General features: G+C 42.4%; 1 protein-coding gene across 2 annotated transcripts in view; it reads right to left on the reverse strand.

Moving 5' to 3' along the window:
* Positions 1–1,229: 1,229 nt before the first annotated feature.
* CC2D1A (coiled-coil and C2 domain containing 1A) overlaps positions 1,230–12,297 on the reverse strand; it is a 99,654-nt gene continuing 88,586 nt past the window's right edge. For both annotated transcript variants that reach the window (XM_077470449.1, XM_077470448.1), the window contains exons 28-29: positions 10,355–10,402; positions 1,230–2,615 (exon numbers count right to left, since the gene is read on the reverse strand). In XM_077470449.1, coding sequence (XP_077326575.1) covers positions 2,595–2,615; positions 10,355–10,402 — 69 coding nt within the window. In that variant the 3' untranslated portion in view covers positions 1,230–2,594. The remainder of the gene's footprint in view (positions 2,616–10,354; positions 10,403–12,297) is intronic.

Here is a 12,297-nt window from a genome sequence, read left to right on the forward strand (position 1 = left end):
GACCTGCCCCAAAGATCAAAAGGTCAGAAGGCGTGTCCCCAGAGGTCAAGAGGCATGGCTGACCCACCCCCACCAAAGGGTTCTCCCTACCCAAACTAAGTCGGGGAATGAACAAGTCAGGGGAATGAACAAGTCAAGGGAAAGAGCTTAGCTTGTGTACAGAATGCCTACAGGTGGTCATATTGCATCAAATGGTAGGACACTGCGCTTAGCTAATGAAAAATATAAACATATTTAACATGAATAGGTGAATCAAACATATTAATCTGTAAAAAAACATCCCACTGGTGAAGTGCTTGTGCAAAAAAAAATAGGTGCTCCAATTTCATTGTTCAGAGGTGCCCCACATGGATGTGCACTCACCCCTAGATGTTGACCATCTATTGCTAGAATGGTCACTTGCGCTTTTACAGGGAACGATAATCCTCCATGGATGGGAAGAGAAAATGACAGATGGGGGGGCTCCCATAGTGTAAACGTTTTTTTTTATTATAAAACGAGCATAGTTTTAAAAGACGCACTCACATGATCAGCATGTGTAGTATTATAGGATGGACGCACTCACATGATCAGCATGTGTAGTATTACAGGATAATTTTGCCACTCTGTGTTGGATGCCGTTCGTTTGCGGCAAAGCTCGGCCCCTCTATGTAATTTTCAGATGGATCTAGTGTTGCGCCATCAGATCCGCCATTGCAGATCTCCCCAAAAAATTACATAGAGGGACTGAGCCTCGTCGCAAACGCACGGCGTCCAACACAGAGTGGCCAAATATCCTATAATACTACACATACTGATCACACCAGGTGCCAGGCTTAGGCACCATATCATGTAAGTGCGTCCTTTATGCTTCTTTTATAATAAAAAACAGATTTATGCTATGGGAGCCCCCCATATGTCATTTTCTCCTACCATCCATAGAGGATTATCCTAAGCAAAGTTGACCTTGGCTAAAGCCACCCAAGGGATCTTCAATCCCCATAAAGCGCAAGTGACCATTCTAGCGATAGATGGTCAACATCTAGGGGTGAATGCACATCCATGTGGGGCACACCTCTGAACACTGAAATTGGAGCATCTATCATTTTTTATACATGAGCACTTCACAAGTGGGATGTTTTTTTACCGATTAATGTGTTTGATTCACTTCATGTTAAATAGGTTTGTACTTTGCATTAGCCAAGCGCGGTGTTCTACCATTTGATGCAATATGACCACTTGTAGGCATTCTGTACACAAGCTAAGCTCTTTCCCTCGGCTTGTTCATTCCCCCGAATGCTGTTGGAAAGTGTTTATTTATAGATTATTCACTTCCTTTGGTGCAAAGTCTTTCTGTTTATATTTAGTCATATTGCATTGCATTTTACAGAAAATTACAGCGGCTGCAAATTGAAAAGGAAAAGTAACTTTTAAACATTCAATAAAAATATGGCTTGTGTCGCAATTGTATACGCTATATTATTTTTTCTTTATTTTCTATCCCCCCCTCCCCCCCACAAAAGTGGAGTTACCCTTTAACTGAACAAGCGAACGTTAAAAGCCAATTGGCTACCATGCACAGCTGCACTGGATTTTGCACTCTCCAGTTTTAGTAAACCAGCCCCACTGATTTCTGTCCCAACAAAACAATGCTGCTGCCTTGGTTCCCTAGGGTTCTCCCACACATGTATAGAGAAAGGGCTTTTGAGAGATGTAGTTCTGAGGGGCTGCCTTCATCATAAGGAACGGAGCTCCCAGCAGGTGCCCCTTCCAGAATATTACAAGCCTGGTGATGTTGTCACATGGAATAATAAAAGCTGCTTATTACTACCGGAACAATGTAAAAAAACTAAATACTGCTGGGGCATGCCTTAAAGTGGATGTAAACCCGATTCATGAAATTTGAGCTGGGCCAATATCTGCAGTGTTTTCTTATCTCTCTTCAAAGCACTATGTCCCATGGCTGTCTCCTGCTCCGTTCTTCTGTTATCAGCCTGATGACTTCTGACGAGTTCTCCATCAACAGAGATAAAACCAGTCTGAATTGTGTGTTGGGGAGGGTGCTGTAAGTCTCTACCTAAGAGGAGAGGGTGTGTGTGCCTTTCCTCCAACCAGCTGTCTTGACTGTATGCCCAGGCTTCACTGCAGTGTTGAACAGGTAGAGAAAATCTAACACAATCTGAAATTTCTAAAGAATATATAACGATGAAGACAGCAGATATACATGTAAAACTTATGTAGGGAGATTTGTTTCAGCCCTCTGTATTATCTGAGGCTGTTCACTTCACTGGGTATAGGTGAGGGTTTACATCCACTTTAACAGGAGGGATAAAGGGGTTTGGGGGTAAATTTGGGTAATGCCTGGACATACACTTTAATCCAGTGTGGTGTTGGGGTGCAATAAACTTGTTGAAAACAGATCCACCTTTACAGGGGATTACCCATATATACAGTAATACATTTTCTGCCCCTGAGTGAGCCTGCCAACAGCCAGGGACATTGGTGTCCAAAGTTCTATGAGGAGGGTGACACATGTATGGGAGTGATAAGGCACTAGTCCCCGTCTCTATAGGAGAAGGGCATGTAAACAATGAATACAGCATCTGGAATCATCTTCATCTGGTCAATTTCTGAAGCTGCAAAGAAAAGGAAAGAATAAACATTGTGAATAAGTACCTTATGATTGTAGGAAGATTTATAACAGTGTCTGAAGAAACCAGATTCTCCTGAGAAATAAAGGAGACAAAATCGTATACAAAAGCCTGGGCACTGCCGGCCAAAATGGTTTTCTTTGTTGAAAATAAAAACCGGATTAAATGGGAGTTTATTTGAATTTGCCTCTACTCTTCATACAAGAAATTTAACCAAGGCATCTCTGCAAGCCTGAGTTCACACTTGTGCGAACACAGACATGGTATGTGATTTCGCACCCACAATGCGGTGCCGATTGCATGCGATGTCTGTGCAATGTGAGTTCAGCTATACAGTTGTATGGCTGAACTCGCATTGGATTCGCTGGAACATAGTGCAGGGACTTTTTTTTTTCCCCAGCACTGGAATTGGATCGCATGGGTGTCTGACTGCTGTGCAAATTCACAGTTCTGTCATCTGTGAACCGATCTGGGGGTGTCATTAACATGGTTTTGACACCCGCGGTGGTTTGCAGAGGGCAGCGTGAACTTTCTGTGGGAGAGATGCGATGCAGGAACCGACGCTGTAATCGTGCTGGTTCCTGCATCGCTATAGTGTGAACCTAGGCTAAGTGTGCACAGTTACCATTTACTGAATACAACAGACTGGAAAAACAATCATAAAATAAAGCATGTGCAAAAGTTGGGCATTCTGTTGGTCAGTACGCTGACAGCCCCATTAGGGCTCTTGCATGTAGGTGCCTAAAACACAATTTTTTTTTTTTTTTAGGCATTCAGGCTTCCTTTTATTTATTTTTTAACCACTAAAGGACTAGAAGGATTTTCCCCTTAATGGCCAGGCCATTTTATGCAATACGGCACTGCGTAGTTTTGACTGACAATTGCACATGCAACATTGTACCCAAACAAAATTGATGTCCTTTTTTCCCATACACATAGAACCTTCTTTTGGTGGTATTTGATCACCTCTGGTTTTTATTTCCTGCACTATAAACAAAAAAAGAGCAACAATTAAAAAAAAAATCTATATTTTTTACTTTTTGCTATACTAAATATCCAGAAAAAAAATTTCTTCATCAGTTTAGTCCAATATGTATTCTGCTCTTTGGTAAAAAAAAAAAAAAAAAAAAATCTCAATAAGCATATATTGATTCGTTTGCGCAAAGAAGACACAGTCTACAAACTATGGGATAGATTTATGCCATTTTTAATTTCTTCTAGTATGGGCGGTGATCTGCGATTTATAGCAGGACTGCAACATTGCAGCGGACAGATCAGATGCTTTTGACACGTTTTTGGGACCATTGACATTTATACAGCGATCAGAGCTAAAAAAATAACCACTGATTACTGTATAAATGTCCCTGGCAGGAAAGGGGTTAACACCAGGAGGCGTTTAAAGGGTTAAGTATTCCCTAGGGAGGTGTTTCTAACTGTATAGGGGTTGAGCTGACTGGAGGAGAGAGATTGGTGTCCCTAATTGGCCTGCCATGTAAGCTCCCGACGTACAATGATGGCGATTCGTGCAGGGAAGCCAACTTGCCGCGGTACAACTGCGGCGGGCGGGCGGTCGGTCGGTAACTAGTTGAATCCAATCTGAACACAGCCCCTCACTTTTAATGGGCCTGTACACACAGGCATGTAAATATCAGTATTGACAAAATTAAAAAACAAAAAAATAAAAATAAATACTGCGTTTGGGTTAACACTATTGAACTTGAGAAAACTGCAACCATATCCATGAGATATTGATCACATAAAAAGTAGGTAAGTAAAGTGTTGCGCTATCATAAGTGAAAATATAGAACATATACAAAAGGTGCTCAAACGTGATAAATTCCAGATGTGATTCAAATCAGTCCCATAAAAACATGATGGTAAAAATAAATAGTAGATCTCGTAACAAAAAGATCAGAGATGAATTGAATCACACTCACTTTACCGCAAGAAGTCCCCCAGAAAAAGTCCTACCCCGTTTCCCCTAAAATAAGACCTAGTGTGATTGCGGTGATAGCTGCAATAAAAGCCCTACCCCCCAAATAATCCCTAGTTAAAGTCCTTGTAGGTCTTCTTTTCAGGGTAGGGCTTATTTTTGAGGAAACAGAGTAGGGCTTATTTGGGTGGTAGGGCTTGTATTGCAGCCAACACCGACAATCACGCTAGGTCTTATTTTAGGGGAAACTGGGTATGGTGATGAAACGCGTAGGTTAGAGCAACTTGTCTACGTCATCGCGCTACCCAGAAGTGAAGACAGACGCCATTTTTTTGCTGCCTGGATGTTTAATTATGTGAGTGACAATCTTTTTAATGAATGTTTGTTTTTAAGGTTTTACACTATATAGTGTTTTTTCACTTATATCACGTATTTGGTAGTCTGTGACATCTATTGTGGATCACACCCTGAGATGGTACCTTTGTTTTTTCCGTTAAAAGGGGCGTTGACCTTCCTGTTTCAGGGGGTCCTGGCTTTTTGGTAAGAGCTTATCTATATCTTGGTGGTCGGCCTCTGCGGTGGAGGGAGTGCGATTCAATTCATCTCTGATCTTTAGTTACAAGATCTACTACTACTTCTTTTCACCATCATGTTTATGGCACCAATTTGAACTTTATCACGTTTGAGCAACTTTTATATGTTCTATATTATTTTCACTTAAAATTGCGCAACACTTTATTTCCTAATACAAATATCGTTCAACTTGTTAGACCAGTAAAGTAATAAATAAAATCTGCACTACTGGTGAGTATTTTATGTGCATATGTCTTCCTAAATTACATCTCTCCTGTATTATAGCAGTTGAGCTAGAATAATTTTTATGCACATAAGTGCATTTATGCATTTGAATGCACTCACTATACCTGTATTTTTGCCAGGAAGATCTGGTGTAAATACACCAAAATTGTGTGCAAGGACCCTTAAGAGAAATCACAGCTTTCAATGTTTCTTGTATCATGTTAACATTCTTTTTATTCCATCTTTAGGAGGATTTTTTTCCCCCCCACTTTTGCTCGTGCAGCATTGGCAGTATAAAAAATATTCTTAGGTCGCCTTGAATGCTCTGTACATTTCATATCTGCCTGCATTTTTGGATTTAGGGATCATGCACACTGGTGTAGAAGTTGACACCTTGCTGGTAGAAAGCTGGCAGGAAGATCCAACGTAAAAAAAAAAAAAAAAAAGTCTATAGTGCATTCACCTCCATACGGACATACATGTGTCTCTACGCCTGTACTACCTAGTGAACGACCCATTAAGGGCCAGGTAAGTGGTCATGCAATACGATCAGACCACGATGCAAAATTTCCAAGTTTATGTTTACACAGCTCAACGCTATGGGGGAGTACTGACCACAATGCACCTGGCACCTGTGTACATGGGCACATAGCCAGCAAGACTGTGCAGATCTATAAAAAAAATAAAATAAAAGTACATGGTACAGATCCGAACGCAGTGTTTTATATGCCTGTGTGCAAGCCATTATATAAATAACATAAAATAACACGCTGCTACGGCCCAGCGATGTTTATTGCCTCCTGGGATTAATGGCAAACATCTCCCAGGAGGCATTGCAGAGACAGGAAAAGAAGCGCTCGGCCGTGGCCGAGCACAGGAAATCGATACTATACAAAATATCACAGGGAGTTTAAAAAAAAAAACACGATATGCCAATTCTTTTTTAGCGCCCAGAGGGGCTATGGATGCTGAGGACTTAAAAATATGGGTGTAACTCCGCTTTTAGCGCGGTAACAATAATCGCACAGAAATATGTCACCCAAGTTTATATCTTAGAGGCTATAAAGAATGAGGTCCCCATTTAATCAATGAATGAGTCAGTCAAACGCACAGAGCAATCTGCAGGGATGAACAGAAGTGAATGGTATGCCAATGCACCTCAGTGCCTTGAAAAAAGTATTCATACCCTTTGAAATGTTCCACATTTTGTCATGTTACAACCAAAAAGGTAAATGTATTTTATTGGGATTTTATGTGATAGACCAACACAAAGTGGCACATAATTGTGAAGTGGAAGGAAAATGATAAATGGCGGGCAAATATTTTTACAAATAAATAAGTGAAAAGTGTGGGGTACACTTGTATTCAGCCCCCCGGAGTCAATACTTTGTAGAACCACCTTTCACTGCAATTACAGCTGCAAGTCTTTTTGGGGATGTCTCTACCAGCTTTGCTCATCTAGAGAGTGACATTTTTGCCCTTTCTTCTTTGCAAAATAGCTCAAGCTCTGTCCGATTGGATGGAGAGCGTTTGAAGAGCAATTTTCAAGTCTTGCCACAGATTCTCAATTGGATTTAGGTCTGAACTTTGACTGGGCCATTCTAACACATAAATATGCTTTGATTTAAACCATTCCATTGTAGCTCCGGCTGTATGTTTAGTGTTGTTGTGCTGCTGGAAGGTGAACCTCCGCCCCATTCTCAAGATTGTCCTATATTTGGCTCCATCCATCTTCCTATCAACTCTGATCAGCTTCCCTGTCCCTGCTAAAGAGCCTCCCCACAACATAAAGCTGCCACCACCATGTTTCACGGTGGGGATGGTGTGTTCAGGGTGATGTGCAGTGTTTGTTTTCTGCCACACATAGCGTTTTGCTTTTAGGCCAAAAAGTTCAATTTTGGTCTCATCTGACCAGAGCACCTTCTTCCACAGGTTTACTGTGTCCCTCACATGTCTTCTTGCAAATGGCACTTCTTATGGCTTTCTTTCAACAATGGCTTTCTTCTTGCCACTCTTCCATAAAGACCAGATTTGTGGAGTGCACGGCTAATAGTTGTCCTGTGGACAGATTCTCCCACCTGAGCTGTGGATCTCTGCAGCTCCTCCAGAGTTACCATGGGCCGCTATCCCTGACTTGTCTGGTGTGTTCCTTGGCCTTCATGATGCTGTTTGTTCACTACGGTTTTCTAACAAACCTCTGAGGGCTTCACACAACAGATGTATTTATACAGAGATTAAATTACACACAGGTGGACTCTATTTACCAATTAGGTGACTTCTGAAGGCAATTGGTTCCGTAGATTTTAGTTAGGGGTATCAGAGTAAAGGGGGGCTGAATACAAATGCACGTCGCACTTTTCACATATTTGTTAAAAATGTTTAAAACCATTTATCATTTTCCTTCCACTTTTATGTGCCACTTTGTGTTGGTCTATCAGATAAAATCCCAATAAAATACATTTACGTTTTTGGTTGTAACATGACAAAATGTGGAAAACTTCAAGGGGGCATGAATACGTTTTCAAGGCACAGCAAAACCTCATATTGTATCTAAACCCTTTTTTTGGCAACACAGTGCACTACAACACACCACAGTGCCCTGGGGAGTACGGTGATGTAGGACCTTTGCCTTATTGCGTTGATTCTGAATGGCACTGCAACACGCTAATGAAATGATGCTGCTGTTAATGCAAACGTTACTGCAAAGCAAAGATGAGCTGCTAGCAATAAAACCCGTACATTGTAACCGAAAGATGCAGGCTTCTTCCCTTACGCAATCTCCGAATGCTCCTCTGTGGTTCAACGAGGGTTTGGCAGAGCTCGCCAAGCTTCCTGAAGTACAACGTTCGACTCAAATATGTTTATCAGCTGTTTTCCTCTGGGACCCTTAAATCATTTTTCACATTGAGGGCTGAACGCCGAATTCCTACCACATTTTTTTTCTATATACAATTAAAGACAAACTGCAGTCTGCTCACATACTTTGTAATACAAACATCTTTGCCATTCTGAAGCTTCCCTCCAACCACTTTGCATATTATTTTATATATATATATATTGTGATTCTGTACTTGCCAAATATGCTACAGAACTCTTCCTGCACTGAGTCTGGCTGCAGCCATTTTTAACTGTGGGCAGCTGAAGCTGCTGCCTGTTCACTTCCTGGATTTACACAGAGGCACACCTCCAGCTCTGAAGCTTTCATTTGCCCTCTTATGACCCCCCCCCCCCCCTTCCAGGCAAACAAGATTGAGAGAGAGAGAGAGAGATGTGCATGATGTCATAAGCCTAGGCTTTTTACCAGACAACAAACAGGAAGTGGGCTGTATAAGGTATTTACTGTCAGAAATAAAAATGTTTTACTGTCCAAAGTTATAATAACAAGGGCAGAAGATTTAATAGATGGAAAGTTGAAAAAATGACTGAAGGTAGGTGGTGGCGGCCCAGTTTGGCCTCACAGGACGTTCAACTTCAGTCCTCAGAATTGGAAGCTTTGCTATATGAAAAAGAGCACTACAAACTGGTTTCTAGATATTCTTCTATGTGGATATCCTCTTCCACTACCCATCTGGCCAAGGTTAAAAAACTCAATGGCAAACTGATATACCCACGCTACAGGAAGAGACTTGGGAGGAGGCCCTAGGGAACCAACTTCCAGGGGTTATAGCCGCTGAGGACAAGGTGACACAATTCAAATATCTCCACAGAATTTATTACGCCTCACTTCGGCTATGCAAATTGGGTAGGCTGACATCTCCTGAATTCTATAGGTGTCAATGCTAATGGAGATTTTTTTCCACATGGTATGGGAGTGCCCTAGGATACGTCAGTTTTGCTCTGGCATTGCCTCCTTTATGGAGACAAACTTAGCTTTGCCAAACATATGTACTCCTGCAAGATGTCTTCTTGGAGACCTGGAGGAGGAGGGCCTTGATGTCTCCCAAGAAATATTGATCCGTTTCCTCTTCTTCTAATGCAAAAAAAAAAAAAAAAAAGCCATTGCTCTGTGCTGGAAGAGGCCAGACCCCTCTAGTTTGCAGATGTGAATTGACTTGTTCAAAAATTGCCCTGCCCACGTACAGAATGACCTATACTGCGAGGGGCTGTCCAAAGAAATTTGATGAAATCTGGTCGAGTTTTACCACCAGTCTCGAGAGATACAGAAACTTAACTGGGGTAAGGTGTCTCCCCCCCCCCCCCACTGTCTTATTTGATCCTGCCATACTCTATATCTTTTTAGTGCTTATCTACCTGCATGCTTCAAATGCAATAGCTTGAACAGCTTAAAGGGGTTGTAAAGGCTCGAGTTTTTTCACCTTCATGCAGCCTATGCATGAAGGTGAAAAAACACCTTGCAGTCACTGGCCCCCTGTTTTACTTACATGAGCCCCGAATTTCAGTCGGTGCGGCCCTCTCTCAACGGGTTTCCAGCTCTTGATTGGATTGACAGCAGCAGGAACCAATAGCTGTGCTGCTGTCAATCAAATCCAACGACACTGATGTCGGGGACGAGTCCTACATTCCGGCCTCTGCGGACGCTGAATGCTGAACTCGGGAGCGCGCCCGCAAGTTAACCCCACCAAGGGCAAGTATGACATGTTTGTTATTTAAAAAAAAAAAAAAAAAAAATCGATCTTTTACTATCACGAAGTTCCGTAATCACCAGCGGTTTGGTTATAGTTGTACCATTTGTTGGTTCTGTGTATGAGGTTCAGGTACTTATGTAAAGCATTGTTTTTCTTTTATTATTGCCAATCTGTCTTTCTGACTGGACAACATGTACCCTGTCTGGTTGTTTTGGTATATGGAAATTAATAAAATGCCTTTAACCATTTCCGACCACATAACTTACATATACAGCGGCAAGGTGGCACTGCGCAATTGTCAGTTAAAGTAACAGTAACAGTGCCATATCCCAAGAAATGGCATGGTCATAAAGGGGGGGTAAATCTTCCGGAGGTGATTGAAAAGAAAAACCATACATTGTACACACCTCGTTCCCCACAAGATTTCTCTTGTACAACGCCTCCTTGGCTCCTTCCTAGAAGCAAAAAAAGAAATAAATCATGATTGGTTAGCAGTCTATTCGCGCTCAGATACCACTGCTCATCTTAGTGATTGGAATAAAAAGTACCTGTCGTGCAATAACAGAAAAAAAATACACGCCTTATTTATTAAAGTGCATTTAATAAGCAACACCATTACTGAAAGAAACACATTCTGGCCCAGGTCTGAACCCGATTGCTTGTTGTCAGGCAGCAAAAATGTTTTTATTTTGTCTACCCTTTTAAATAAAGTCCTGATATTCGCTTCATGGTTTCACAAAATGCTCCTTATTGCTCCCACAGCAGACCCATAGAAAGAAGAATTATTTTCCTATGCGTCATATTGTGGGTTTTTTTTTGGCCAGCCTTTGACATGAGTCACACCCTGGTTTCTTGCACTTTAAATCTGAAGTATAATGTACACACATAACCCCTTTTTTTGGTGACAGGTCCTCCTTATGGAGACATTAGGGATCTGGCTTAACAGATTAAGTACAAACAGAACTCAATCTGTTGTTATCCAAGCTACCCCGGCTGGGATCTGACAGCTCTGAACCTGGAAGTGTTCATGCCTCACAGGAAAGATCAAGAAACTGAGATTTCTCACCTCTCCTACTCTCTCCATCCTGACGGCTGCAGATAATGTTCTGGTCTACCACAGGGCTCGGGTGAGCCCAGAACATGTGTGGGGGTGTTTCAGTCAGGTGGGGGGAATCATTTCTACTGGTGAACCCAAAGGCGGCTCTTCAAAATGTAGGCAGCCCCATGGGTGGAGTTTGTTTACATCCTGATCGTGCCATGCCATAATAAGTATGGTGGCGGCAGTAAAAAAGAGTTAAAGGGTAAGGTTGTTTGAGGCTGCGTTTGCTTAAGGCGCTTGTAAATCCTTTACAACTACAGGCAAGCCTATAATTAGCTGTAGCTTTACTGGATACCTCCTAAACCTGCACAGTTTAGGAGATATCCCCTGTATTTGCATGTGCCAACGTCATCGGCAGGACATGTACACTGAAGTAAACTGAAGCAATGGCACCTATGTGCCGTTGTTTCAGTTAGACTGTGCCATTACTGGTGGCTCCCATCATCGCGGCTGTGGCCAATGACAGCGCCGGAGCCGCGATACCCGGAAGTAACCCCCGGGGAGTAATGTCGGTCGCCAAAGAGGTGAACGAGGACCGATGCAAGGGCTTCGATCTCAGGTAAGCAATTCATAATGAGCTAGTATTCTATGTATACTAGCTCACTATGCCTTTGTCTTGCAGGTTTTTTTTGGGGGGGGGGGTTTAGGGTTTACAACCAGTTTAAAAGCAGAAGCTTTTCTATCTTAAAGTGGTTGTATGCCCGCAAAAAAAAAAAAAAATCTGTAAGGCAAAGGCATAATGAGCTAGTATGCACCGCACCCTAGCTCATTATGAAATACTTACCTTAGAACGAAGCGCTGGCATTGCCTCCCGGTCACCGATGAGGGAGCGAACATGTTCCTTCAGCGTTTCTTCTGGGTTCGCCACTCCGACACTGTGAGCGGCCAGAGTCACGATGAGTCCTCTTTCCGGCAAAGAGCTCCGATTTTCAGGCAGCGCCCGCCGGACCTTCAGCGTGCATGTGCCACTGACGTCAGCGGCTGCATGCAAGGTGAATATCTCCTAAACTGTACAGGTTTAGGGGATATTCATTTTACCTATAGGTAAGCCTTATTATAGGCTTACCTGTAGGTAAAAATGTGAAAGCGGGGTATACAACCTCTTTAATGAATTCTATGCATTAAGATAAAAAGACTTCTGTGTGTAGCAGCCTCACCAGCACCCCCAATACTTACCTGAGCCCCATCTCTGTCCACGAGTCCCTCAACCATCCGGGACTCTCCCTCCTGATTGGCTGAGACACAGCATCG

Source organism: Lithobates pipiens, unplaced genomic scaffold, assembly GCF_037356315.1.
Source record: "Lithobates pipiens isolate NorthernLeopardFrog02 unplaced genomic scaffold, aLitPip1_a1.2 Scaffold_8, whole genome shotgun sequence".
NCBI lineage: Eukaryota > Metazoa > Chordata > Amphibia > Anura > Ranidae > Lithobates > Lithobates pipiens.